The following is a 25626-nucleotide window of genomic DNA, read 5'->3' as shown; positions in this document are numbered from 1 at the left end:
GAATTTCTTGTTCCAGTTGCTTATAACTTCACCTTCTCCATCCTATACTAACTCAGAAACTATGCCACTTTGCGTGATATTGAAATGCGTCTCAAGTCCATTAAGAACATTGAAAAAATCACAAACACCATGAAAATTGTTGCCTCTACCAGATTGAACAAGGCCCAGAGAGCCATGGCTGCCTCGAGAGTTTTCAACAAGTCTGACTCTGAATTCTTCGAGAACGCTGAGCCTGAAAAGTCCGAAGACGAAAAGACATTGTTGATTGTTGTTTCTTCAGACAAAGGATTGTGTGGTTCCATTCACACCCAGATCTCGAAGGCTGCCAGAAAGAGATTCCTGGAGTTGAACGGTAATGCTGACATCGTCACTGTGGGTGACAAGGTTAGAGCTCAATTGTCCAGAACCCACGCTGACAACCTCAAATTGGCATTCAATGGTGTTGGTAGAGAGGCTCCTACTTTCAACGAGGTGGCTTTGATTGCCGATGAAATTCAAAAAGTCGGAAAGTACGACAACATCGAGATTTTATACAACAAATTTGTTTCGGGTGTGTCTTTCGAACCTTCCAAGTTTGGTGTGTTTGCCGCTGATGCCATTGAAAAGGCTCCTGGTTTGTCCAAGTACGAGTTGGAAGGCGAAGATGTGTCTTCTACTCTCTCGGAATTTTCCTTGGCTAACTCTCTCTTGACTGCCATGGCTGAAGGTTACGCTTCTGAGATCTCGGCTAGAAGAAACGCTATGGATAACGCTTCCAAGAATGCCGGTGACATGATCAGTTCTTACTCCATTTTGTACAACAGAACCAGACAAGCTGTTATTACCAACGAATTGGTGGATATCATTACTGGTGCTTCTTCGTTGGACTAGTTTTTTAGAAATATAAAATGTCATTTTCTAGTGTGTAAATCTATTAATAATCTATTCAACCTTGAGGGCATTAAATGCCTTGTTGGCGTATATCATCCCTGCAATTATTCCAATGGCTCCGCATCCAATGCAGACGATTGCCGACACCAAGATCATGTAGGCAAAGTAAAGTAAAATGCTGACAAAGTCTCGCACGTAAAGATGAGTGAAGAAATAAACGACCGAGTAAGCAAGAATGTACCAACCCACACTGGAACCCACTCGGAAACATAACCAATGGTATGCTGGGTTTTTGTGGGCTGAGATGGAAAAGTAGGTAGCAATCACTGCCAACTCGGCAATTATGACAATTAGCATCAAAGCCGCTAGAAGGAGAAACCCATACATATAGTAGTAGGTAGTCTTCTCCAACCAAACCGAATTGAAGATATAAGTGAGTTCCACATAGATAATTCCAAAGGGTATCAACCCTGACGCAGCAGTGCTTACTATGGGATGCAAAACCCACAGGTTACTTCTCGGACCATCGTCAAGATCAGGACCGGAAAATGTAGGTAGTTTCTTTTTGTTGCCGTAGTAACCACCAATGATACCCAAGGGTAACTCTATCAATACGAATAACAACAAGAGGATGACAATGGTGCCCAAAGGTAAGGCATTCGAAGATGCCTTTGCCCAAACGAAAAAGTTAATGAATAGGACCACCGCGAGAACCAAAGCAGGCACAAATCCACAGAAAACCATCGAGAGGATATTGTTCATAGTAGTGTTATACTTGACGTCTGTAGAATTGTGGTGAAGAATTTTGTTGACAATGATGCCAACGTACGATGCTAAGGGTCCAGATCCCACTATGCAAAGAAGCGAGAAGGAATGAACCGCTCCTTGTCTGTTTTGGAATGCTAGAGAAAGATCATGGCCATCGAAGCTGATATCGACAAACAAAATCACTATGACTCCAACCACAGTCGTTATTATCTGGACTCCACCAGCGACAAGAACCGACAATAGTAAGGGCATTACTGGACGGTGGAGGCTCCTATTTGAATAGTGCTGAGGTTTATCATTTGCAACAGGAAGAGTGGCCGAAAGGGACTCAGAACCCAGAATTTTGAGTAGAATAACCGACATCACAATTGTAACGAGGAAAATTAACACCACAGAGTTGATAACTGATAACCAGTGTATTCTATGGTTGTTGACTGAAGTGTCATTTTCCAAGTAGAGGTCCCATCTGTGGGTGTAGTCGATGGTATTGTCTTCTCTCCAGTACACCGAGTAGGTGTATGGAATCACTGTCTTTTGAGTCTCTGATGTGTCTTTATTTTCTCTGGCTCCGAAAGTTATTGCAAAATTTTGATACCCCGTATTCGTTTTGGGACATTCTTCATTACTGACACTTTTCGGGTATACCTCGAAACCGACAATATGGTACTTTCCAGGAGCGTTTCGTGCTCTGTGATATCGAATAACCAACATTACATGGTTGTAAATGTAACTTTTGTCTTCCAGGACAAAGCCCAAAGGAAACCCAGCGGCATAATATTTGTTGTTTCTGTTATCTGACTCGAACGTGGTCGCTCCCGGCAAGCCATCGAGAAGCCAATGGACAAAATACCCATTGCGAATAAAGTGGTCTGCTCTCTTGAGAACGTGATCTTTGGCCACGAGGTCACATAGACGATGACATGGGTCATCTACTCCAAAATTGAGCTCATAAGTACTTTCCCAGAGACGGTCGCCACGAAGTATTTCCCCCAAGGAGAGTGGGAGAGGTTTTTTATCGCCCAGAGGACAAACAAATGGGAGATCATAATATCCATATGGAAGTTGGGTGTTATCAGATTCGACTTTATTGACGATAAGTTCGACTTTTTCGCCTCTCTTGTAGGTTGTGGGACCATGGAACCCTAGAGCAGCCACGAGCGGGAGTAGAATTAGAATTAGAAGCATGGTGGACTCGGAATGAATCCGATCAAATAAAACACGAAATTTGCAAAATCACAATTGGCAAGCCTAGAGTAGATTTGAAGCAATGTTAAAGGCACTCGAAGGTAGGACGCAGCTCAGGTACCTCCAGAACCTATAAATATGGTGGAAATATTTGCAAAATGATCGTGGGAACTGCGAGTTGTTGAGAGTAAAATGTTTCTTGCAACTGTTGATATGTGCGGCGTATGCAGGAGAAAGAGAAGCCAAAACCATTGATCTAGTGAAGTTGTAACGGCAAAGAAATAGAGAGATTGAACGGGTTATGTTTAATTGCTCTTGATTATGCTGTCATAGTAGCCTCATTTATTACATCAGTTCCATGGCTTCGCGAATCAAATAATTACCTTTGGGATCCAAGTTCAGTGCTATGGTGAATTCTCTGACAGCCTTAGCTTTTTCGTTTTGTATGTTGTACAACTGCCCGAGCAAAAACCGGACAGAGGCTTCGTCGGGTGCCAAGTCTCGTAGGATTTCAAAGGCCGCAAGCGCTTGTGAGTATTGTTGCATGGTGAACAAAAGTTGAGCTTTTTTGAAAATTGGTAGTGGATTATTAGGCTGAAGTTTTGTAGCAAGCTCGTATTGACGAAGAGCTAGGTGACGTTTGCCGACTTTTTCAAGAACCATACCCATGCAGCAGATCAAAATGATATTAATAGGGTTGATACTCACTGCTTTGCGGAAATGGTAATCGGCTCGTTGGAAGTCTCCTAGGTTAATGTACACCATTCCGATTCCGTATAGGGCATTATAGTGACGAGGATCTATTAGCAAGCTCGTTCGAAAGTTCTCGAGTGCCATTTCATAGTTGTCGTTGCCGAAATATTCATGGCCTTTGAGTGTGTAAGCGTAAGTGAATTTTCGGTCGGCACGAATAGCCTTGTTGAAACAGCTAATGGCGTCGTCGGTGTCTCGGTTTAGCGAGAAAAGGTTACCCACGACACACCAGGTGATAGGCGACTTTGCATCCACTTCGTGCAATTCATCAGCAAGGTACGTAAGATCGACTTTTTTATGAAGATGCCACAAGAGAGTCAGGTAGTATTCCATGTCTTCGAGACGAGTCCGGTCTATGGATCTCAATTGCACAAAGTAGTGTTCGGACTGGCGGTGGTTGACGATTTCGTAGTGAAGTCGACCCAATTTGCTGAGCACCCAGGGAGTTTCTTTCTCGTGAGCTGGTAACTCATCGATGGTACGAATTGCCTTGTAACAGTCGTATTTACACAAGCTTTTGAAAGCTCGCGCAAAAGTGGCATACAACTCTAGTAGAGCCTTGTCGCAATGTTCAATTTCTTTGCTGGCGAAAATATTGAGCCGGGTGGGTTCTGGGCTCGAATTTGCAATTGAGCTAGAATTGTTTCTCTTCAAGCTTCGACGGCTGTCGCTGTGTAGCGGCTGCGATACAAGTCTCGAAGTGATCGCTGAGCCCTTTCGATGGTCGGGAAACGACGGTTTTGTGAATTCAAACCGCTCGGTAGGACGTCGTATTGGAGCATCTGGCGGCACTGCCGAGCGGATCCGCGGTGTCAGAAGGTCTGTGGTGAACGGGTTATGGGGATACGGAGTAGCTGGGTCGTTTTGAGTTTGTGGCTGGCCTGGAGGTTGGGTTGTGGGAGCACTATACGCTGAAACCGAGGCGGTGGGTGCGGCTTCTGGTTTGAACAATTGCCCAACTCTAACTTTCACGCCTAGTTTAGCGACCTTTTCGAACGCCGTGAAGTCGAATGGGTTGAGACGGACCGTGTGTGTGTAGTGTAAAGCAGCATTTTTCACGTCGCCCAAGCCTGAATAAAGGTCTGCGAGACAGTGGTGAACAACCGAAGAATCAGGTGTGACTGAGCGAGAATTCTCGTAGGTGTAGCGCCGGTAAGGAGAAGAAAAGTCAGCAGTGGAAGCAGGAGGTTCATGAGAACGGGCACTGAAAGCTGAAAATGGTTCTTGTGCATTTTTAGGCGACGACAATTCGTCGTCTGAAATCGTAATCACTCGCAGCAACACAAATATACCCTCTTTGTATTTTTCCAACTCCAAACACAGCTGGGCAAACAAATAAGCACAACCAATGTGGTTTCGAACATTTTGGGTCCGATTGTAAACGGCCATGAATCGCCGCTGTCGAAAGAGCGTTTGGCAGTAGAGATGAAGCGAATCATTATCGCCTTGATCCATGGCTAAAAGCCGTTCGGCGGCAAATTCGGCATTTCGGAGGTTGTTGTGATCGAGGGAGTGAATTATGACCAGTCGGAGGTACTGTCGGAGGTACTCGTGGTCGGGTTCTTGGGACATTTTTGTGGAGGGAAATTGTGCTTTGGAAAGTGGGTGATTTGGTGGAGGAAATAACCTGAAAGTCTTTGTATGGATTGAGGGTATGCACAGTAGCAGATTTGTTGTGTTAGAAGGGAAAAAAGTTGGGCGGTGGGCCGCAAGTTGTTGGTGGTATAAAGCTCGATTGTATCTGATTCTGTTTATGTGAGGCTCCACTGCGCGTGTGTGCAGGACGAGAAGCAGACGGCTGGAGTTGAAATGGTTGCAACCAATTTTACATAACGAAGCCGTAAAGAGACAATTATCAATTAAGTCAGCTGAATTCTACAGCTGTTCTGCGCTGTTCCACAGCTTTTCTACAGTTGACTTCATGACCTTATAATACAACTATACATTAAATACTCAAAAGAGCTGACTAGACATAGGTCTCTTGTCTAGTTACCTTGATTAGTTAGCGGACGTGGTGAAGATGGACTGGTGGGAATGGGACGAGGTGGTAGCGGAGGAGCATTGATACGGCCAAGTGGTGTCATTGGATACAGACAGCAAAAGTTGAGTGAGTACAGACACAAATGTCTGTTCTTAGCGAGCGTCGAAACTAGAGTACTCCACCACTGTAAAGCATGGCTTTATGGACCAAAATTGTACTAGTCACTTGACTACTGTTGGGTGTGCCCTAGCACCTTCTTGCACCTCACCTGGAGGTACACCTACTTTGACGCTTTCAACACAAAGGTGTGGTTTCCCAGGGCATCACTGGCATACGAAAGCATCTTGTCGGAACCACGCTTCTTTTTTGGAGGATTGAAAGGGGTGTAGCCCAGCCCCTGGCTGACCACACGTCCATTGCTGCTAGAAAACGTCAGTTTTGGTGTGGTGGTTTCGGGAAAATATTCGTGTTGAGATCTCAGCCCCAGCTGTGGTGTCTCGGAAGGAGACAGATGAGTACCCAGTCTGGGCGACAACACTCCAGACGCAAGAAGGTAAGGTGACGAGAAACCACCACTGCTTTGTGACATTTGTGGTGTCTTGGGTCCCTTCAGAGTGTTTCGAACTGACGTATCGAGAGAAAGTTTTGGCTGCGAGCTCGATGCGGATTCGTCGTACGATACCATGGGCAGAGCTTCTTCCAGAGTTTGATCGGTTTCGTTTTCCAAATGGTTATCCATCGAAGTCTCCGTCATTATGTGGCTATAATCGGCCAGCTGCTCGTCTCTCAACTTGTTTTCTTCCCTTGCTCGTTCCAATAATTCTTGTGCTTTTGACAAAGACACCGTTGGTGTCAGGCAGCTGCTAACAACTGGAACGGTATCGTCGATATCAATGGTGGCCGTCATCAAAGCCTTGAGCCACCCACGCATTTCATCTTGCGTTTCTACAGCAAAAAAATGCGTTTTTGGCTGAGTGAAGGTGAGTCCCTTCTTGAAACCTGGGGCTGGAGGCACCAACTTGAAACAGTAACGACCAAATCCAGTGGAAGATGCGTACATCGCGATGTACTTGTCGCTGGAGCTGTCGTCACTATTGATAGGGATAACCTTGTGGGCAGTAATGTCGATGAGCCCACGCTCTTTCTTATCTTTCAAAGACGTAAAATACAGCAAACGTGTCCCATGTAACGTAAAGTAGCGAGATCGCCAGCCGATAGTAGATCCACTTTTCTTTGACATCCATCCGCTGAAAGAAGCCAGCTTGATTGCCTCATCAGGGGTGATTTGTCGAATGCCCTCGGTGAACGCAGACGTCTTCAGCTTTTTCAGCCCTGAAAATCCACGGAAATTTTGTGACGAAGCTGTTCTAAGTGTCTTGAGACGAGTGACATTCAGGTCCGAAGCGGCACGCTTATCGGCAGCTTTTTTGGGCGAACTTGTTCCGCCTGCCTTAGAGATATCTGCCGTTTCGTCCAACATGGACGGCTTTTCCTTTGCTAAACGGGCACTGGCAGCCCTCTGTTTTTCCTTCTCTGCCTGAGCTGCGCGCTCTTCTTTTTCAATCTTTTCCAACCTTTCACGTTCATTTTCGTTTCCAGACAAGAAGGAAAATAAGGACGAGTGCCGTTTATGGCCAGAAATGACCAGCGAATTTCTGCGGTGAGAAGCCAGAGCATTACGACTGTGGCCCACGCTTGGCTCATATATGGAAGAGGCGGGGCGCGACATGCCATTAATACCCAAACCAGCGCTCAGAGCATTATTTCGGGTAAGGTAAAGATGGTGTTCAGGAGCATCAGCAGCGTTGCGAGTTCTGGGCGTGTTTGGCGTGGTGGGTGTTCCGAACTCATCCTGAGCCTGAGCTAATTTGTCGTGATAAACTTGTTCATCAGGACTCAGAGGTCCGTGAGGACGTTGTGGTGCTACGAAAGGCATGGGTGGAGTTTCAACATCGTCTCCTTTCTCCCTCTTCCGACTCAACGGTGCAGACGGCATGAGACCGCGGTCATCATCCGAGTTGTTGTAGGAGTTAAAAGATTGCGACACCTTGGGACTCAAAAGACTTTCAGAAGATGAACTTGGCATGGCATTTCGAGCAGCAACTTCACCAGCAGCAATTTGCTTCAATTTCTCTATCTCCTTGTGTATCTGGAACCGAACCCCGAAAGAATCTATGTCCAACTCTTTGAGGTGACCCAAGTCCAACTCGAAGAGAATTGCACCGGTGATTTCGTGACGAAGAAACTTACCAGAGACACCCGAGTCGAAGCCAAGATGCGAAAAATACGCACTGACGTCCTTGGGGCTCCACGAGTGGGCCTCAGAAGGATTTGGAACCGAGCTGAGAGAGCCGTTGCGACCCAGCTGAGACGAAAGAGCAGGCTGTTGCTGGGGTTGAGAGCGTGACTGTGACAGCAGCTGGTGCTGTGTTTCCGGTGTCACCTCGGTACTATGGGACGCCTTTTTTGTAGCAGGTGTAGGTGGATCATTGGAGACTGGAGTAGGGAGTTCCTTTGCCGCATTTGCTTCTCTCGCTTGGAAACCCAGTGGCTGGCTCTGGTAAACCAGTTTTGATTCAACCGGCTTTATATCCTTATACGGGTTTTTAATTTCGGCTGGGGGTGTCTGGAGCTCTTCGAGAGCCCTGTCGATGTCTTGTACGGTATCGGTGGCAGCTGAAGAATTGGAATTTTTGGGGTTTTGTTCTGATATTTGCGTGAGTCCCGACTTGGATTCTTCGTTAACGGTGGGTTCTGCCGGTTTGGAAACGCTGAGTTTATCCAATTTTTCAGTGATATTAGAAGCACTCAAGCCTTTACTGGTCACTCTGCGTGATCGAGATCGAAGAAGGGACCCTGAAGGAGTTTGTAAAAGTTGAGTAAATGACTTTGGATAAAGTCCCACCTCATTTGTAAGCATGTTTTTGCCCATATACCACCCATCGTTGTATTCGCTGTCGTCAGCCAAAACCTCGACTTTATCGCCGATTTTTAGGTTGAGTTCATCACCAAGGCGGGCATTGAACTGCTTGATACAGAGATAAACTGCACCTGTAGACGTCTCAGACATGTATATAGATAAATATTCTGAACTCTGGGGGCCGGAAATAGGTGGAAAAACTTGTTTGCGGTTTCAGAAAAGTGGTCTGTGTGGCTGAACCGAGACGTTAGTAATGGCGTTGTTGTTCTCCAAACTAAATTTTAGAAAGTAGGCGCGACATGCAAACGACATTCCGCGCGGGGGGCCAGGCTGCGTCATGTGACGTGGGGCCTGACTATGCAGGGGCAATTATTATGCTGCGGTGAGCCACAGGGTGTTAGATAAACGATTTACCTGAAGGGTATAGTTGCGGCAACTTTGAAGCTGTAAAACGTTCGATTATTGATCTCTGTACTCGTGCTCTGCTACAGGGAAAATAAAGGCTTTTTGTATTGGTTGGGTGCTGTTTAATTTGCAGTGGAGTAAGGTCCAGCCAGGCACTAAAAAGAGACAAACTAAAGGCTGGTTATAAAGGTCTGAGTCGACTCGCACAGCATCCTCGAGCAAGGAACATTTACAAAAGAATCAAAAGGAGAAGGAAAGAGAAGAAAAAGAGAAAATCTCGAAAAATAGTTGACTTTATTGGTGACCCAAACTCCACCATTAACCTCAAAATCCTTATTGATTCAATTTTCATTTTTTGATTCAATCTTTGATTTTTGAGATAATCATTCCTTTCTAGCCGAATCACCCGGCATAATGCCCCCTCCCACAACCCCGGACCTGTCGTCGCTGTCGTCGTCGCCGCTACTTTCCGATTCCCCTCGTCTCAGCTCACTTTCAATCCTTTCCAATTTCTTTCTCCATCACTCCCAAATGGAGCTGGAGAACCACCGCAACGCCAGCGTCATCGACAACGAGCTCCACATCAACAACAACATGCTTCCGTTCCAAATTCGCAATCTCAACCAGATCCCCGAAGACTACTCCAGCACCGAGCTGGAGGAACTGAGATCCGATGGTCAACCGCACGAAAGGCTTCTCTTATCGTCAGCACGCCAGAACGTCACCAACCGAAATACGTTGATTTTTTCGCCAAGATCCGGTGGATTTCCGCTTCGTCGTCTGAATGCCATCCGGTTCGGAAGGTGTCCCCATGCGCCCAACGAGGACCCTCCAGACCTATCGGTCACATCCAAGGAGCTCCAGAAGTACATAGTATCGCTCCTCGAGTTTGTGGCCGCCAACTGCTCGTGGTTGGGCCAATCTCCCCTCTTCGTGGGCCATTCCAGCAAACACCACAAAATTGAGGTTCCGGCCCTGGAACACCTTTTTGCTTGTCTAGACACCACGATGGACGCATACATCTCTCAAAGGAACCAGGGTATGCTTTGGAGACGACCTACACCCGAACCGCTGGCTGGAGATAGTCGCAAACGACTGGCCGACCTGGCGGGTCCCCAACGAAAACGACGCAAAATCAGTGCTAATAACAATTTGGTTGAACCTCAAACAAAATCTATAAGGAACCCTGCGGACGGAGCCACGTTAGCGCTTTCCCAGCTTTCCTATAAGCAAAAACTAGCCATCATGAGCGTGGTATACACCTCATATCTACGAGACGGCAGCAATTTTTCACTTTTTGGCTTAAACAAGGCGCAATTGAATATGGCGTTTTCCTCGGTAAACTACGAGAAAAAGAAAGTGATGGGAGTTTTCACTCTGTATGGGCAACCAGACGAAGTGCTCGACTACATTATGGGGTCCACAGGCAGCTTAAACCTTCCCCGCGATCGAGCTTTGATCAGACGGATGCGGTTGGCAGAAAAAGTTGTCACTGCTGTCAAGGAAAGTGGCCGTGAAGACGTCAATTCTCCCTTTCTTTTTCCCTTTTCAGGCTCGATCATCGATTTTCAGCACAACGATCTAAGATTTCTTCGCCATATTCGAATGTCCAAAAACGTGCCCATTCGAAACCTCCATTTGGCCAGAACGAAGACCGCAAGAGCCAGACTTCAGCTCCAGGAATGGATGAAAATGAACCCATTCAAGCAGTTCAAAGACGTATTCTTGATGAAAACCTTGACAAAACTTCGCCGCAATCTTTGCAACTTTGACAATGTTTCGCTTGCTGTGCAAGAAGATACCTTGGACATGGCTCGTGGACTTCGAAAGCACCTTGATGTGATAGCTGGCGGTCTGGAACCGAGGCTTTCCAAATTCAACGATGCCGAAGCACATCGTGAAACATGGCACGATGTGTGGCAGGAACATTCTCTGAACCACGAATCGCCGTTTGTTCAAGAATGGGATAAGAAATTGAGCGACAAACTTGCCGAATTCTTGATGTGTGAGGAACATTGCTTGTTGAATGTGCAACTCAATTATGTGCTTTTCACCGTCAAAGTGGATACAGTGGACTTTCTCGATGCGTATATTCTACACCATCTTCTACTTCTTCCCCTGAACAAAAGAGACGAGTTCTCCAAGATATTGAACAAGGAACAGGAAACTTCACGAGTTTTACGAGCATCGAGAGAATCCGTAATGGTATGCTCTATTAATCGAAAAACCGGTGGACTCGAAATTAACAATACCCGAGCAGTGCTCAACTTTCGCAACATTAACATGCCCGACAGCCACTTGGCAGAAGATCCAAACGACCCTGAAGAGGGAAACTCATATGATTTTGCTGATTTGGACGATTGGCGCCATGATGGTGAGGAACGGTTCCGCAATCCGGACGATGGAGAATGTGCCCCCACGCTTCTCCGTGGACACTACAGACGGTCTGGAGGAGGATGCAGTGTTTATGGAGTGGTGTAGCTATGTAATTCCTATAATATTTATTTCACCATGCACCCCAGCCTTTCTTTCCTTCCCGTTTATCTTGTCGTTTTTTGTTGAAAAAGTCTCGTTTACATTCCTTATAGGCATCGAAAAAGTCCTGGCATACTGTCTTTTTGTCTTCTGGGTTCCGTATCATACAATTTATAGAAGCTTGTCTAGTTTCCTCACATGGATCATAGTACTTGGAAGGTTCTTTCATCGAAAACCGATATTTGTGTCTGTGATTTTCAGGGTTATCAGGATAAAATTTGAACTTGTCCACGCCGCCCAGAGTAAAATCGACTTTGGACTTGTCCATCTCCACGGAATCTGAATCTTTTGGGGGCTCCATAGTTTTCACCTACTTCCGGTCAATGCGATCGATAATGTGGGGCGGTGGTGAAAAACAGCCAAACACCCACACTTAGCCCATAGATTCCGAGGGCTCATCGGCATCGCATCGCACCATGTCACTAGCAGTGGAATATATCAGCGACAAAACGCCGTGTCAGCGGTGTTCTACGAAGGATGCTGTGTTGTTGGCGAGGCGGGAAAACTACTGTGGAGACTGTTTTATTCGTTTTATAAGAGGAAAACAGCGCCGACTGATGCAAGATGAGGCTTACAAGGTGAAGTATAAAACGGTGGAAAATCCTCATCGAGTGCTTTTGGCTCTTTCTGGAGGCTCCTCGTCGCTCGTGTTGCTCGATGCGGTCGCGTCGTTGCTTCAGGAGCAAGCTGGACAGCATGGGGGACGACAGGGCTTTGCATTGACGGTGGTGAATGTTGACGAAAGAGAGAGGTTGAAGCTCGATAAGAGTTTTCAAGATATAATAAGCGAATTAAAATCGAGATATTTGCCTGTGGATATCGATTTTGTCTCGCTAGATTACGACATGTATGTTGATGGACGACTTCTTCATCATATAAAAGTTGCATCTGATTTCTCATCATACAGTATTCCGTTGAATAAAGGAACCAATATCAACGATATACTCAAAGGGTGCAATAGTAAAAGCTCCGAGGAAGATTTGTTGCTGATAATCTTGAACGAATTGCTACTAAAAACGGCAATTACTCATCAGTGTGGAACCCTACTTTATGGCCATAGCATGACTCGTCTTGCCGACGAAGTTTTAGCATTGACAATCAAGGGTCGAGGAAGCACCATCCACAGCTCTGTATTGGACCACACAGAAGAAATTTCGGGCCAAACTATCAATGTAAAGTATCCACTTCGTGATGTTCTAATGGGCGAGATTGAGGCATATTGTAAGTTGGCCAAACTAGATTCCGTTGTCATGAGTCTGACAATCCCAGACCCAGTAATTAACAAGAACAAGACCGTGAGAGGGCTTACCGCTCAGTACTTTCGTCAATTGGATGCTACGGGCTACTCTTCTACAGCATCTACGGTTGTTCGCACGGCAGCCAAATTGGCGGCTCCAACAGTGGGCACAAAATCTGGCACCTGTAAAGTGTGTGGAGTTGAGATTCGCCAAGACCCGCACCAATGGCTCAGGAGGATCACTGTTGCTGAAAATGAAAAAGTGGAAAACAATTCTGAAGAATCTGGAGAAATTGGGGCCGATAAAAAAGAAGATGTTGGTGAACAAATTGACCTTTGTTACGGCTGTACCGTCACAATTGGAGACGCACCTTCGTTCCGATGGCCCTTGAGCGATAAGGATATCATTGCCGAATACACTTTAGATAGTGACGAAGACTAATGGCTGCAACTAGGTTGCAAACTTGCATATACACCCGTACACCCGTAATCTAACTAACGATTTTCGCATTTGATCAATAGTGCGATTATACTGTTGATTACAATTTAGATGTACTCTCCATCGGTGCTTTCCACCGATTTGTATTCGCTTTGGAGAACTCCCGAGAACGGGCTTTACAAAAATGGCGACGAGGAACACAAAAGTGGTCATAACCATCGTTCGTTATACGCTCCACCACTTCTGGCCTATTCTGCTGAATATCCAGGTGCCAGTTTATACCAATTAGAGTACACCATATCGACCCAGGAGGGTACTCGAGGGGCCAATTTGCCTCCACAAACACACAGAAAGCTAGAACGGATTCAGAGGATCCGAAATACTGGATATACTAGCTTAATTCCAATAGGGTTGAAGAAAACCATGCGACAAATTGACGCCGAAAGAGCTCACAATGTTGGTGGAGACGAAGACGATGAGCCGGAAATCACCCATATGGCGGAAAATGTGCCTGGAGAACATTTAAGGAGACCAAATGGGGCAGTTGAAGGTGGAGAATTGGCAAATGAAGACATGATGAATAACACTGATTCACAAATCAACTCCAACTCCAACTCAAATATGATGTCTAGGAGCAATGATATGGGCTCTTCAATTGATTTGGATGCTGGAGTGCCCAACATGGACGAATTGAATTCCAGTAATGGGACCTTTGTCACTGAAGATGACGAAATCGATAATGAAGAAGAACCAATTGCGCCCCATCTTGGGGACTTGCTCAATGAAGACGAGGGGTTTATGGCAGACGAAGTGGAGTACCAGGAGGATCATAGTTTTGCGTCGGAAATTGGCATTATTCAGCCACAAATGGAGGAGGAGGAGGGATGAACAAAAATCACTATTGATGGAAAGGAAACAAAACCACTATTGACTGAAAAGACTCTTTTAGGGTGTACTCTGATTAAAGTGCTATCTATACTGAGGTCTTAGGTCCACGAGACTACACCATGAGTGATTTAAATTGCCAAGAGCAATAATGATATACTATCCAGACGAGAGAAGAGCCTTTTACGAAGTTGACTTATGTGCTGACTGGTTTCAAGTATTGACTACTTTCATGTATTTTACGGTTCGAAGTCTACTTGCCTACTTACGACTTGTCTCCTTGCGACTCTTCTCATTCTACTCACCTATTACAAGTTTTTGGCTTCCTCCTGTCTTCACAAAGTCCACTTTTGCAGTTTGCACATGCAAAGCTGGGATCATCCACCTTCCACATGAACACCGAGTACCTTTCCAGCTATATCCTCCGACTTTGCTATTACATTTAGGGCACTGAAACTTCCCATCTAATTCTCCCTTTCCTTGAAGTTCGTCTTTCATCCAGTTCAAAGGCTCCGTAAGAAAGTAATGCGAGCACGATGGAGACGCTGGCTTCACATCGATGATTCGACGAGAATTTGGGGCTGTTTTTATGAATTGAGCTTGGCGAGAATCAGCTTCTGGTGGTACATGAGTTTCGATTTGTGAGCTCAAGGCAAGTACCTGCCGGCAGCGCTTGCACCTTAGCTGAGCATTATGAACTTTTGGAGTGTCCTGGGGGCTGGTATTGCTTCCATAGATGTCCATAAGTGATTTTCCGCTGGGATCTTTGCGAAGATTCAAGTTTACCAAGAGCTTTTTGTAGTCGGGATTATTTGTGTCTAGAGTGAGGTTCATGTCAAAATACAACTGGAGCTGCTCCATGAAGCCCGTATTAGGCTCTGCAGCACCATTCCGTCGCTTGACAGCATGTAGAGATTGCAGAACAGAGAGCTTGTAGTGGTACATCAAGTATGCCATCACCACTGTCACCGATCTCGAAACACCTTCTTGACAATGCACAAGCACTGCTCCGCCATGTTGAGTGACACCAGGCTGTTTTCCTTCAGGAAACAAAGCCCTGTCTATGAAATCATTGCATTCTGGGAAATATTGAATGATATTTTCCGTTGGAAGATCAAGAATTGGAACTTGTTTCCACTGGTACTTTGTAGTATATGATTCTGGAATTGGTCCAGGAACCACCGAAAGAATGTGTGTTATATTGTATGCATCGAGATTTTCGTTGCTCCTCAATGGCTCGTAAGAAGAGAGGTAGATGCCTCCAAGAATACGATGAAGCATGTGGTGAAAGAGTGAGGCGATGAGATGAGCTGCGGGTGTTCGGGTGCAGAAAGAGAGAAAGAGAGAATAAGAAAGTATTAACGAAATTGAGTTATGTGTTTGCATGGCTTTGTATAAGACTGATCATATTGTTGATCACTGGTCATTGGTTACGATCATTTTTTTTCGGTTCCAATACAATTGTCGGAGCAAGTCTTGGCTCCTATTCGCGGAACTCGATCGGTAAATCGTCTGGCGCACCCCGGATCCGGCATGCACGCAACTAACCCCGAACGCGCGCAGGAACGGAGATTTAGTTCCGGATGTCCGTAACCATGCGCCCGACGCAATGTTTTGTATACTTTGGAGCCGGAAAACAGATCAGATTAGGACCGGAAACTAAAGCGGTAATGAGATTCGAGTCAAATTTTGCGGTGAAAATTATTGAAAATTTGGCATGCAGATCCGAACACACCATTACGTCATCGGTAAGTGCAATTCGCACTCCGAAATCTGGGGTTAGGCCCGAAACCCCGGTTCCGATATTGCGCCGGGAAGTCAATTTCCGAGGATCGAATTTCTTGTAGTAGCAGAATTGGCCTGAAGAAACATACTGGCACTCTACTGATGCGTGGCCAAAAGCATAGGACCGACAATGGCCAATCGGATCTTTCTATCACACGCATATTCAGTCCGAGGTTTACCGGTGGTGCGCGCACGCCGCGCAGATTCCCGCTGTGATTGGCCGGGGCGAAACCGGGTAACGCACAGGCTCGGGAGGTGCATACCGCTATATAAAAGTTGCCGGATCCCCACGGAATTCAGGATTTTGAATAGTTTTCCTTTTCTGAACCTATCGAAATATTATAGAGATGTCTGCTATTCGTTCACTCCAGAACTCAGTGGCCAAGCGTGCCGCACTTGGTGTTAGAAGCTATGCTACTTCCGAGCCCGTAAGTACTGTCGACGAGCCGAGGATGTAAAAAACTTTTGTTTTATTTTGGTCAATTAGGAAGAAAATGGTTGTTGTGGCTGCCTGAGACTTCCCGGTAATCTTAATCGCCGTTTTTTTTGGTGATTTTCACATTTCTTCGTTTTTTTATTTTTCATGTGAATTTACTAACTCAGACTCTTAAAGCCCGGTTGGCCGAGATTCTCCCCCAAAAGGCTGAGGAGGTCAAGCAATTGAAGAAGGAACACGGCAAGACCGTGATTGGTGAGGTGCTCTTGGAACAAGCTTATGGTGGTATGCGTGGAATCAAGGGTTTGGTGTGGGAAGGTTCGGTGTTGGACCCAATTGAGGGTATTCGTTTCCGTGGTAGAACCATTCCTGACATCCAGAAGGAGTTGCCCAAGGGTCCAGGTGGCTCGGAGCCCCTTCCAGAAGCTTTGTTTTGGTTATTGTTGACCGGTGAGGTTCCATCGGAGGCTCAAACCAAGGCTCTTTCTGAGGAATTGGCTGCTAGATCCGGTTTGCCAAAGCACGTTGAGGAGTTGATCGACCGTTCTCCTTCTCACTTGCACCCAATGGCTCAATTCTCCATTGCCGTTACCGCATTGGAGTCGGAATCTCAATTTGCCAAGGCTTACGCTAAGGGTGTGAACAAGACCGAGTACTGGAAATACACTTATGAGGACTCGATTGACTTGTTGGCCAAGTTGCCTAACATTGCTGCCAGAATCTACAGAAACGTTTTCCACGACGGAAAATTGCCAGCTGTTGACCCCAAATTGGACTACGGTGCCAACTTGGCCAACTTGTTGGGTTTCGGTGAAAACTCCGAATTTGTCGAGTTGATGAGATTGTACTTGACCATCCACTCCGACCACGAAGGTGGTAACGTTTCCGCCCACACCACCCACTTGGTTGGTTCTGCTTTGTCTTCGCCTTTCTTGTCGTTGGCTGCTGGTTTGAATGGTTTGGCTGGTCCTTTGCACGGACGTGCTAACCAAGAAGTGTTGGAATGGTTGTTCAAGATGAGAGAGGAATTGAACGGAGACTACTCCAAGGAGAACATTGAGAAGTACTTGTGGGAAACTCTTAACGCTGGAAGAGTTGTTCCAGGTTACGGACATGCTGTTTTGAGAAAGACCGACCCTCGTTACACCGCTCAACGTGAGTTTGCCTTGAAGCACATGCCAGACTACGAATTGTTCAAGTTGGTTTCCAACATTTACGAGGTTGCTCCTGGTGTGTTGACCAAGCACGGAAAGACCAAGAACCCATGGCCTAATGTGGACTCTCACTCTGGTGTTTTGTTGCAATACTATGGTTTGACTGAGGAATCTTTCTACACTGTTTTGTTCGGTGTTTCCAGAGCATTCGGTGTGTTGCCTCAATTGATCTTGGACCGTGGTCTCGGTATGTCTATTGAGAGACCAAAGTCGTTCTCCACTGAGAAGTACATCGAGATGGTCAAGAACATTAAGGCGTGATATTTATAGCAAAAGTGTATTTATTACTGTATAGACATGAAAATGTTGTCAGGAAAGAGTATGGACTTCGCAGGAGTCCAATACGACCAGTGTAGTTGACTTACACTGAATCAGATTTTCCATTCTCACTACTCATTTCTCATTTTCAATTTCATTTCGCATTTTTCACTTTCTCATTAAATCTCACTTTGATCTCAACATTCGCTATATCAGCTTTCAGTTCAACTTCGCTTCGCTTCAGTTGAACTATGTCCATAAGGTCCTCCATACGACATAAGTCGTACTCGTCTACCCTCCACCTCCCCAAAACCCGGTTTGGGCCAAAAATACCCGATTCGGACAATTTGAACCGGTTGATAAAATCATCCAGTGACGATGTATATCAGCAACAAGCCCAATTGCTCGATCGAAAAAAGTTTGTATTGCACGACGGACCTCCCTACGCCAACGGGGACCTTCATATGGGCCATGCGCTCAATAAAATTCTCAAAGATATCATCAACAGATTTGAGTTGATTCGCAATAACCGTCGAATTATTTATCGGCCCGGCTGGGATTGTCATGGTCTTCCTATCGAGCAGAAGGCACTTGCGGAAGCACGAAAAGAAGATGAAACTAGAAACTTATCAAGTACAGAAATTCGTCAGCTTTGCAGAAATCTCGCAGAGACAATGATCGACAGACAGAGACAACAATTTCGTCAGTTTGCAATCATGACGGACTTTTCCGCTCCATACATAACGATGCTGCGTGAGTACGAGGCCAGACAGCTCCAGGTGTTCCAAAAGTTGGTGAAAAATAAGCTTTTGTCTCGTCAGCTGAAACCGGTGTGGTGGAGTTGCGAGTCCCAAACTGCGCTAGCCGAGGCGGAATTGGAGTACCGAGACCACAGGTCGGTGGCTGTGTATGTCAAGTTTCCTGTCAAGAATGCTGAATATCTAAAAGACAAAATTAAAATTGGGGATGATCTCAAGCTCTTGATATGGACATCCACGCCGTGGACAATTCCTGGAAACAAGGCTATTTGTGTGCATGAGGGTTTGCTCTACACTATTTTACAGGGCATGGGCGAGAGATTGATAGTTGCAAAGGATAGAGCCGAAGAGTTGCTCAAATTAAATTCTGACTATGAAGAAACTGACATCCTAATTTCTGGAAAAGATTTGATAGGAATGTCCTATTTTGTTCCAGGATCCCAAGACCTGTTTCCGGTGCTACATGGATCTCATGTAACTGCCACGGCGGGCTCGGGTCTCGTACACACTGCTCCAGCTCATGGTATGGAAGACTACTTGATTGGTCGATCCAACAATTTGAAAATTGCATCTGTTGTCGACGGAAGAGGCCAGTTTATCACAGAAAATTGCCCAGAACAGTACGCCAGTGTGCGTGGGCTTGCCGCTAACAAGCCAGAAGGAATATGGAAAGTTATCGGACTTCTTGAGCAATGGGGAATGATTTTCCACATTGACAAAAAATACCAGCACTCGTACCCCTACGACTGGCGGTCCAAAGCTCCGGTTATTCAACGTGCCACTCCACAGTGGTTTGTGAATGTGGAAAAGGTCAAGCAGGCAGCAGAAGATAGCTTGAAAAACGTGACTTTTGTGCCAGAAAATGGTATCAATCGTCTTTCACTGTTCATTCGCAACCGGAACGAATGGTGCATTTCTCGCCAACGAGCATGGGGAGTTCCGCTTCCGATTGTATATAGCCAGAATGGCGAAGCATTGGACAACCCTGAAGTGGTGGAATACATTGTTAAGCGCATAGAAGAGTTTGGCACCGATGAGTGGTTTGCGGAAGAGTCAAATATCCAAAGATGGATTCCGGAAAAATACGATGGTAATTTGTACAAGAAAGGAACCGACACTATGGATGTTTGGTTTGATTCTGGGACGTCGTGGACAGATCTTGGCAACGAAATCGCCGATGTGTATCTCGAGGGAAGCGACCAACATCGCGGATGGTTTCAGTCGTCTTTACTCAACAAGGTGATTGCTTCTGGAAAAGATGAAATTTTTGAACCTCAAGCTCCTTTCAGAAAGGTGATTACCCACGGGTTCACTCTTGACGGAAAGAACGATAAAATGTCCAAATCAAAGGGTAATGTCATTGTGCCCAGTCATGTGATGAATGGAGGTGGAAAACCCATGCTTTCCCAAAATTGGTGTTGATGGTTTACGGTTGTGGGTCGCTTCCAGTAACTACACCCTGGACGTCAATGTGACCCCTGAAGTCTTGTCTCGTGTGCATGAAAACGTCAAAAAGTTGAGAGTCACCATGAAATTTTTATTGGGAAATTTGGCAGGATTTTCTGGACCACTTGAACTCGAAAATCTTTCCAGACTCGATCGTCTACAATTATCCCAGCTTTACCATACTCAGAAAAGCCGTCAACGAAAGCTACTCGAAGCACAATTACTCCAAAGTTGTACAAACCATTAATGGCCATATGGCAGATCTCAGTTCAAAGTATTTCGATATGATGAAAGATTGCCTTTATACTGACGCTGTCGACTCACAGCAACGCCAAGGTGTCCAGACAGTGTTGTACGAGATTCTCAAGGTTTATGTTGGCATGCTTGCACCTATACAGCCTATATTGGTCCAAGAGGTGTGGGATGAATTTTCTCAAATCGACCATAATTTACCAGAATCTCCATTTCTTGCTGAATGGAACAAGACATTTGCTCTTCCAGAACACTTTGTCTCGAGTGAAATCGAAGAAGAATTCAGGCAAATTTACGGCCTCAGAGACCACATCTACCGAAGATTGGAAGACATTCGCACCAATATGGAAGTCAAGAATAAGCTTGAATTGCAAATTTTCATCAGTGGAAGTGGTCAATTGTACGATACTTTGACCCAGCTTCAAGCACACCTAGACAATTATATGCTAGTGTCCAAAGTAACTTTGGGTAAAGATACAGACACTATAATTGATCAAAGTGAATACGATGGTTTAATGGTGAAAATTAGCAAATGTACCGACCATAAATGTCCAAGATGCTGGAAATACGTTGCACCGAAAGAGGATAGTCTTTGCCAAAGATGTGACAAGGTTGTCCACTGTAAATAGCTGTACATAAGGAAAACCTTACAATAGAGATGACAAGTTTTATTCAACAAGGTCTTCAAAATATTGAGACAGTTTGGTATCTATTTTTCAGACATGAGTAGTTTGCTACAATATACTATAGGTTTGTCACACTTTCGTCGTCAATTGTATGTGATCTGACAACCGAGTATATAACTTGGAATGAAGTCCTGATATATATAAGCGTAGACGCGACCAGACACACGTAGATAGCTGCGCACAAATAATTTTAGGACCCTGATTTTCCGGTGCGAAACACAATTTGAACTGGAATCATATAGTTAAGAGGGGAACTATGCGAATTTACCGGAAAAAGTTAAGATCGTTGTCTACACAGACACCCGATTTGAGATATGCTCGAGGAGTATAGCAGACTTGTACGAGTTTCTTGAATTTTGAGCAGCCTAATGCTACCAACCTCTAGTTTTATTACCGGTTTTCTCTTTCAACCATTCTTTCATCAGTCTTTTGGGATTGACCGGAAACTCTCATAAAATTCGCGATAACCGGAAACTCTTATACTTTTTGAGAATATGCGCGGACACAACCGAAAATTTATGATTTTGAGAATCTATACGTCCTTGATGTCTTGTATGAATTCTTTGGAGCTAAACCTTAAGCAGCTCAATGCAATGATCACCAAATTCTTATCTTACCCTCTTCCGATAATTCCTTTAGTGCCAGATGTACTCTTTTTGCAACCATTTTCTATCGTATCTTTCGCACACATAAATTGATTTTCGTGGCACATAATCTATTCGCGGACAATGTCAGACAAACGTATATAAACCGGGCACTAAGTATTAAGTTTTGAGTATTTCCGTCACACGTTACGGTTATAAGCGGGCACTATACGTTCATGTGGTTAAATTCGGGTTAAATTCCGGCTAGAATTTTGCTATAGTTCAATTGTTTTGTTCATTTTTCCTTCTTTCCTTCATCAGGATTCTTGAACGAGTCGATCAAGATCTGCTCTGCATTCTCTCGAGCCTCGATATAAGCTTGGGCAATTTCAGGAGGATAAGCCCTCTTAACCAAATTGCAATAAACTTGCGAGCTGATTGCCTCTACGGGAGCATACAAAACGTACAATATTCCGAAAATCATGGGTTCAATTCTGATCACTGTATTTCTTACTGGGAAAATGTTCAGCAAAGGAGGCTATTTTTATAATTCGGTAATAGTGGCTTAGATTTTGCAGTTTGACAGCGTGCGGCTCGAGCATTAAATTTCGATTTCGAAAATCAAGAATACTTGTGAAATAAGAACACAAGCTTATTGCTCTTATTTGGTAAATACCAGTGAACCAGAATTGAGTCGAGAAAGTGGAGTCAGGGTGTAAATTCAGTGCTGTTTTACCTGCTAGGAGTTATAACCTCATGCACCAAAGCCACTATGCATACGTCTGCATCTAAATTATGCAATATGACAATCCAGATTAGTTTGCCACCTTATTTTTATGCTCCAAAAGATGCATATGCGGTAAAGCAGCTTCCAAATTACCAGTATCTTTTGGCAAAATTTTGACACATGCATCACTCGGCAGAACTTCTGAGCTGTCAAGTCATGGGCTCTACATAATCTCGGATAATCGAGTGTCAATTAGGAAAGCGGTATACCTATTTTGACAAGACTGCATTTGCATTGCAGGTGTCAAGAAGCATGCACGAAGATATAGCTCCTGGCTTGTACTCCTGTTTTATGAAGCAGCTTTCGAACTCAATTCCATGAACGATCTTTCTCTTAAAATGGATTCACAGTACAGTTGATTCTATCTTTCCTCTGAAATCTCACCAGTGCGAAAAATCGAAAAGTCAATGTTAACTGAACTGACCTTCAGATAAGAGAAACCTCTTGTTCGTTGGTAGAAAGTATCACTTGGATTAATGAGGAATTTGTATCAATTTTGAATTATTATGTTAAAAACATTTATAATTCATGCTTATATTTGATTTACCGGAATATATTTTCATACTGACACAACCGGATAATATCTACTTTTGGGAATCTATTTAGAATATGTTCGACACTATGTAACCCAATTTTTTGGAAGTATTCTTGCGAGTATACTGAGCAAACCTGGCCCCTAATCTTCTTGTATTCTGCATTCCTCCTTAGCGAAATTTCCATTTTCAGAAATTTGCAACCACTTTGAAAACCTAGATATGCTTTTAATTTATGACGATTCTTCTATACCTGCTACTTCGTTGAAGAGAATTAGACTAGAACAACGTTCCTGATAGACTTCCTTTCTTGCCTCGACTATAAAAATTTATGACACCTTATTATACAATATACGATATAATGCTACATACCACACAAACTTCCAACTGCTTCACTTCAATATTTCACTTCAATTGTTCACTTCCTTCGTCTACTGAATTGGTCTCTTTCCGCTCATTAGCTGAGTGAGCAATTGAGAACTTGAAGATTGAGCATTGTACTGCTGTTGCTGCTTTTCCGCAAATAAACCAGGAGGTGGTGGAGTCGAAGTTCCACGAGCCTGCTGTTGCTGAAGCTGATGTTGTTGCAGACCTTGGTGCTGTTGCTGAGCTTGCTGGTGCTGGAGTTGCTGCAACAATAAATATTGCTGTTGCTGTTGCTGCTGAAGTTGTTGCAGAGGTTGCTGGCGCTGTTGTTCTTGGTGAATTCTTTGCTCAGCTTGCTGTTGCTCTAGCAACTTTTTCTGCTCCATCAATTGAACCTGAGCCATTTGCATGGTTTGTGTGGGTTGCGGTTGAGCTTGGCGCATTTGAGCCTGCTGCTGAAGCAAAGCTTGCTGTTGAGTCACTGGGTGGTTCTGGTAAGCCAAATGGTAGTTTTTGATTGGCTTCAAGATATACCGTTCGATGATCTGGCGTGCTGCCAACTTGTCGTCTTCCAAAGTCAGTTCACCAACAGATGGTGGAGTAAATGCAAACAAGGGCAAAGTCGACGAATTGTCAAAATCAGCAAAATGGACCTTGAGTTTCTCAATACTGGTTTCAAGCAGATTGAGACGAGCAGCAATATCCTCACCCACGGCAACGGGAGAATCGTCCCAGTCGTAATCTTCGCCCAGCGATTCTTTCTTTGGTCTCGTTTTGAGCTTTGAATCCTTTTTCTGCTGCTTTTCCTTGATTTCGCCAAGCGTGGGAAACGCCGAAGCATTTGCAACCGCTCCAGTATCGGATCCCGAAGCCGAGGCAAGAGCCGAAGCGGCAGCTTTTGCCCAACCCGCGGCCGCTGGAAGCACAGTTCCGGCTGTCGAAGCAGCCGCTGGAGCCTGTGGCTGTGTGGGAGCGGGAGCAATAGCTACTGGAGGAGCGGGAGCTGGAGCTGGAGCTGGAACCGCCGAAACTGGCGCCGGAGATTCCCGAGCCTCTGAAGTAGCACGCTCTGTACTTGCGTGAGAATAACCCATACGTTCCTTTTCCTCGTTGTTGTCGTCGCCCTTGTTCATGCCCATCATACCCATTTTTATGCCCTGTTGAGTTGAAAGATCTTTGCGAGTGTACGAATCCGCTTCCTCACCAGGTTCATGCAAAAACATACAATTGGGGTTGGGACACGGATGACCACGCAAGTACGACAGACAGTACTTTGTGGTACCATGGGCAGCACGAAGAAGACGGCCGTCACAGAGCGAACCATCCAATTCGTTGATACATCGAAGAGCATCTTCCTTCTTTGCAAACGTCACATAAACCACCAATCCAGGATTCTGGTGATGACTGGTGGGGTTTTTGCGGTTGATGACGATTTTCAGAATCTTTCCGTACTGACCAAAGTACTTGTCAGACCGCAAAACAGAATGCAATTCTTCTGATGCGCAAGGCGGATTGAGACCTGTGACATAAACCAAATTTTTTTGTACCACACGAAGCCCAGCCAAATGCTTCTTGTTCGCCATCTCCGTCTCCTTCTTCTCCTTTTCTCTCTGCTTCTTTTCACGTTCTCTTTTCTCTTTCCGAATCTGTTGGAGTTTGTACTCTTCTGGCGAGATCGACTTGTACTCAACACTTTCGTCATCATAAAGCCTACGACACCCAGGACACCTTCCGTTGAGCTCAGGATTCAGCCGGATATTGTTATAGCAGAACTGACAGATCTGATACCCACAAGGACACGGTCTAAAATTCTTGTCGGAAATGTCCATTTCTTCGACACATAAAGGACTGGGGTTAATATTTGTTTTTGAAGATTTTTGAGAGTACTACTGTATTCAACGTACTCGCTTTAGTCGGAAACACTTACCAAAACTCCTCCTCCTCATCGCTAATGAATGAATCGTCTACAGAAACCATAATGTAGTAAGAACAGAAATGAAATGAGTATGGCCACCGCTGATGTAAGACAGCCGCCGTCTTATGTCAGATAAAGTGTATGCTTATGTAATCGACGCCTATTCTCACTTTCTCTGACATCATCTTCATCTTCTCATGTCGTTCATCGAGGAGTTGTGGCAGTCGGTGTTCACTCCGGGAACCACGCCCGCGCTTATCAAAGCCACACACGGTTCGTTTGCGCTTTTGATTGCTTCGTTGATATGGCTTATATATCTTAGCCGATCCATTCATTTTGTCAATTTATTGGTAATCGCGCTTCTTTTGTATGGCACTGTTTTCTGGTTTATTGGGGAGCTTGAGCGCACAAAATTGATGAGCAACGAGGAACTCGACAAGGCGAGCGAAAATGCGAGTGAAAAAGATGCAAGTGGGAGATCTACTGCTACAGAGAATACTGGTACAGAGAAGAAGACCACGAAACGGAAGGTGTAATCGTCATATAGCAACATTGAAGGTAATAGAATTAGAATGAAAATTTAGAATCGAAAAGTTATGATTGAACATTGAAGATGAGAGAGTAGGTG

General features: G+C 45.0%; 14 protein-coding genes across 14 annotated transcripts; 8 read left to right on the top strand and 6 right to left on the bottom strand. All coding sequences in view use genetic code 12, as the record gives it.

The window, feature by feature from the left end:
* Positions 1-84: 84 nt before the first annotated feature.
* On the top strand, positions 85-870 carry ATP3 (F1F0 ATP synthase subunit gamma; the record flags this gene model as incomplete). Its single annotated transcript, XM_001486889.1, has 1 exon — positions 85-870. One exon carries the CDS (start codon positions 85-87, stop codon positions 868-870), a length of 786 nt encoding a protein of 261 aa, XP_001486939.2.
* A 51-nt stretch (positions 871-921) lies between these two features.
* PGUG_00315 (uncharacterized protein) lies at positions 922-2823 on the bottom strand (the record flags this gene model as incomplete). The annotated part of the gene is made up of 1 exon (XM_001486888.1): positions 922-2823. One exon carries the CDS (start codon positions 2821-2823, stop codon positions 922-924), a length of 1902 nt encoding a protein of 633 aa, XP_001486938.2.
* A 345-nt stretch (positions 2824-3168) lies between these two features.
* CDC27 (anaphase promoting complex subunit) lies at positions 3169-5148 on the bottom strand (the record flags this gene model as incomplete). Its single annotated transcript, XM_001486887.1, has 1 exon — positions 3169-5148. The coding sequence occupies one exon, from the start codon at positions 5146-5148 to the stop codon at positions 3169-3171; it is 1980 nt and encodes a 659-aa protein (XP_001486937.2).
* A 689-nt stretch (positions 5149-5837) lies between these two features.
* BOI2 (Boi2p) lies at positions 5838-8627 on the bottom strand (the record flags this gene model as incomplete). The annotated part of the gene is made up of 1 exon (XM_001486886.1): positions 5838-8627. One exon carries the CDS (start codon positions 8625-8627, stop codon positions 5838-5840), a length of 2790 nt encoding a protein of 929 aa, XP_001486936.2.
* A 669-nt stretch (positions 8628-9296) lies between these two features.
* PGUG_00312 (uncharacterized protein) lies at positions 9297-11363 on the top strand (the record flags this gene model as incomplete). The annotated part of the gene is made up of 1 exon (XM_001486885.1): positions 9297-11363. The coding sequence occupies one exon, from the start codon at positions 9297-9299 to the stop codon at positions 11361-11363; it is 2067 nt and encodes a 688-aa protein (XP_001486935.2).
* A 25-nt stretch (positions 11364-11388) lies between these two features.
* PGUG_00311 (uncharacterized protein) lies at positions 11389-11718 on the bottom strand (the record flags this gene model as incomplete). Its single annotated transcript, XM_001486884.1, has 1 exon — positions 11389-11718. The coding sequence occupies one exon, from the start codon at positions 11716-11718 to the stop codon at positions 11389-11391; it is 330 nt and encodes a 109-aa protein (XP_001486934.2).
* A 115-nt stretch (positions 11719-11833) lies between these two features.
* Positions 11834-13096, top strand: NCS2 (Ncs2p; the record flags this gene model as incomplete). Its single annotated transcript, XM_001486883.1, has 1 exon — positions 11834-13096. The coding sequence occupies one exon, from the start codon at positions 11834-11836 to the stop codon at positions 13094-13096; it is 1263 nt and encodes a 420-aa protein (XP_001486933.2).
* A 108-nt stretch (positions 13097-13204) lies between these two features.
* Positions 13205-13981, top strand: PGUG_00309 (uncharacterized protein; the record flags this gene model as incomplete). The annotated part of the gene is made up of 1 exon (XM_001486882.1): positions 13205-13981. The coding sequence occupies one exon, from the start codon at positions 13205-13207 to the stop codon at positions 13979-13981; it is 777 nt and encodes a 258-aa protein (XP_001486932.2).
* Positions 13982-14275: 294 nt separating this feature from the next.
* Positions 14276-15364, bottom strand: YVH1 (tyrosine protein phosphatase; the record flags this gene model as incomplete). The annotated part of the gene is made up of 1 exon (XM_001486881.1): positions 14276-15364. The coding sequence occupies one exon, from the start codon at positions 15362-15364 to the stop codon at positions 14276-14278; it is 1089 nt and encodes a 362-aa protein (XP_001486931.2).
* A 1122-nt stretch (positions 15365-16486) lies between these two features.
* Positions 16487-17674, top strand: CIT1 (citrate (Si)-synthase; the record flags this gene model as incomplete). The annotated part of the gene is made up of 1 exon (XM_001486880.1): positions 16487-17674. The coding sequence occupies one exon, from the start codon at positions 16487-16489 to the stop codon at positions 17672-17674; it is 1188 nt and encodes a 395-aa protein (XP_001486930.1).
* Positions 17675-17922: 248 nt separating this feature from the next.
* On the top strand, positions 17923-19851 carry PGUG_00306 (uncharacterized protein; the record flags this gene model as incomplete). Its single annotated transcript, XM_001486879.1, has 1 exon — positions 17923-19851. One exon carries the CDS (start codon positions 17923-17925, stop codon positions 19849-19851), a length of 1929 nt encoding a protein of 642 aa, XP_001486929.2.
* A 278-nt stretch (positions 19852-20129) lies between these two features.
* On the top strand, positions 20130-20756 carry PGUG_00305 (uncharacterized protein; the record flags this gene model as incomplete). The annotated part of the gene is made up of 1 exon (XM_001486878.1): positions 20130-20756. One exon carries the CDS (start codon positions 20130-20132, stop codon positions 20754-20756), a length of 627 nt encoding a protein of 208 aa, XP_001486928.1.
* A 2392-nt stretch (positions 20757-23148) lies between these two features.
* NOT4 (CCR4-NOT core ubiquitin-protein ligase subunit) lies at positions 23149-24912 on the bottom strand (the record flags this gene model as incomplete). The annotated part of the gene is made up of 1 exon (XM_001486877.1): positions 23149-24912. The coding sequence occupies one exon, from the start codon at positions 24910-24912 to the stop codon at positions 23149-23151; it is 1764 nt and encodes a 587-aa protein (XP_001486927.2).
* A 283-nt stretch (positions 24913-25195) lies between these two features.
* PGUG_00303 (uncharacterized protein) lies at positions 25196-25534 on the top strand (the record flags this gene model as incomplete). Its single annotated transcript, XM_001486876.1, has 1 exon — positions 25196-25534. One exon carries the CDS (start codon positions 25196-25198, stop codon positions 25532-25534), a length of 339 nt encoding a protein of 112 aa, XP_001486926.1.
* Positions 25535-25626: the final 92 nt, after the last annotated feature.

The sequence above is a fragment of the Meyerozyma guilliermondii genome, genomic scaffold (genome assembly GCF_000149425.1).
Source record: "Meyerozyma guilliermondii ATCC 6260 scaffold_1 genomic scaffold, whole genome shotgun sequence".
Classification (NCBI taxonomy): domain Eukaryota; kingdom Fungi; phylum Ascomycota; class Pichiomycetes; order Serinales; family Debaryomycetaceae; genus Meyerozyma; species Meyerozyma guilliermondii.
Note: the sequence above shows the minus strand (reverse complement) of the source record. Positions and strands in the feature narration are given on the sequence as shown.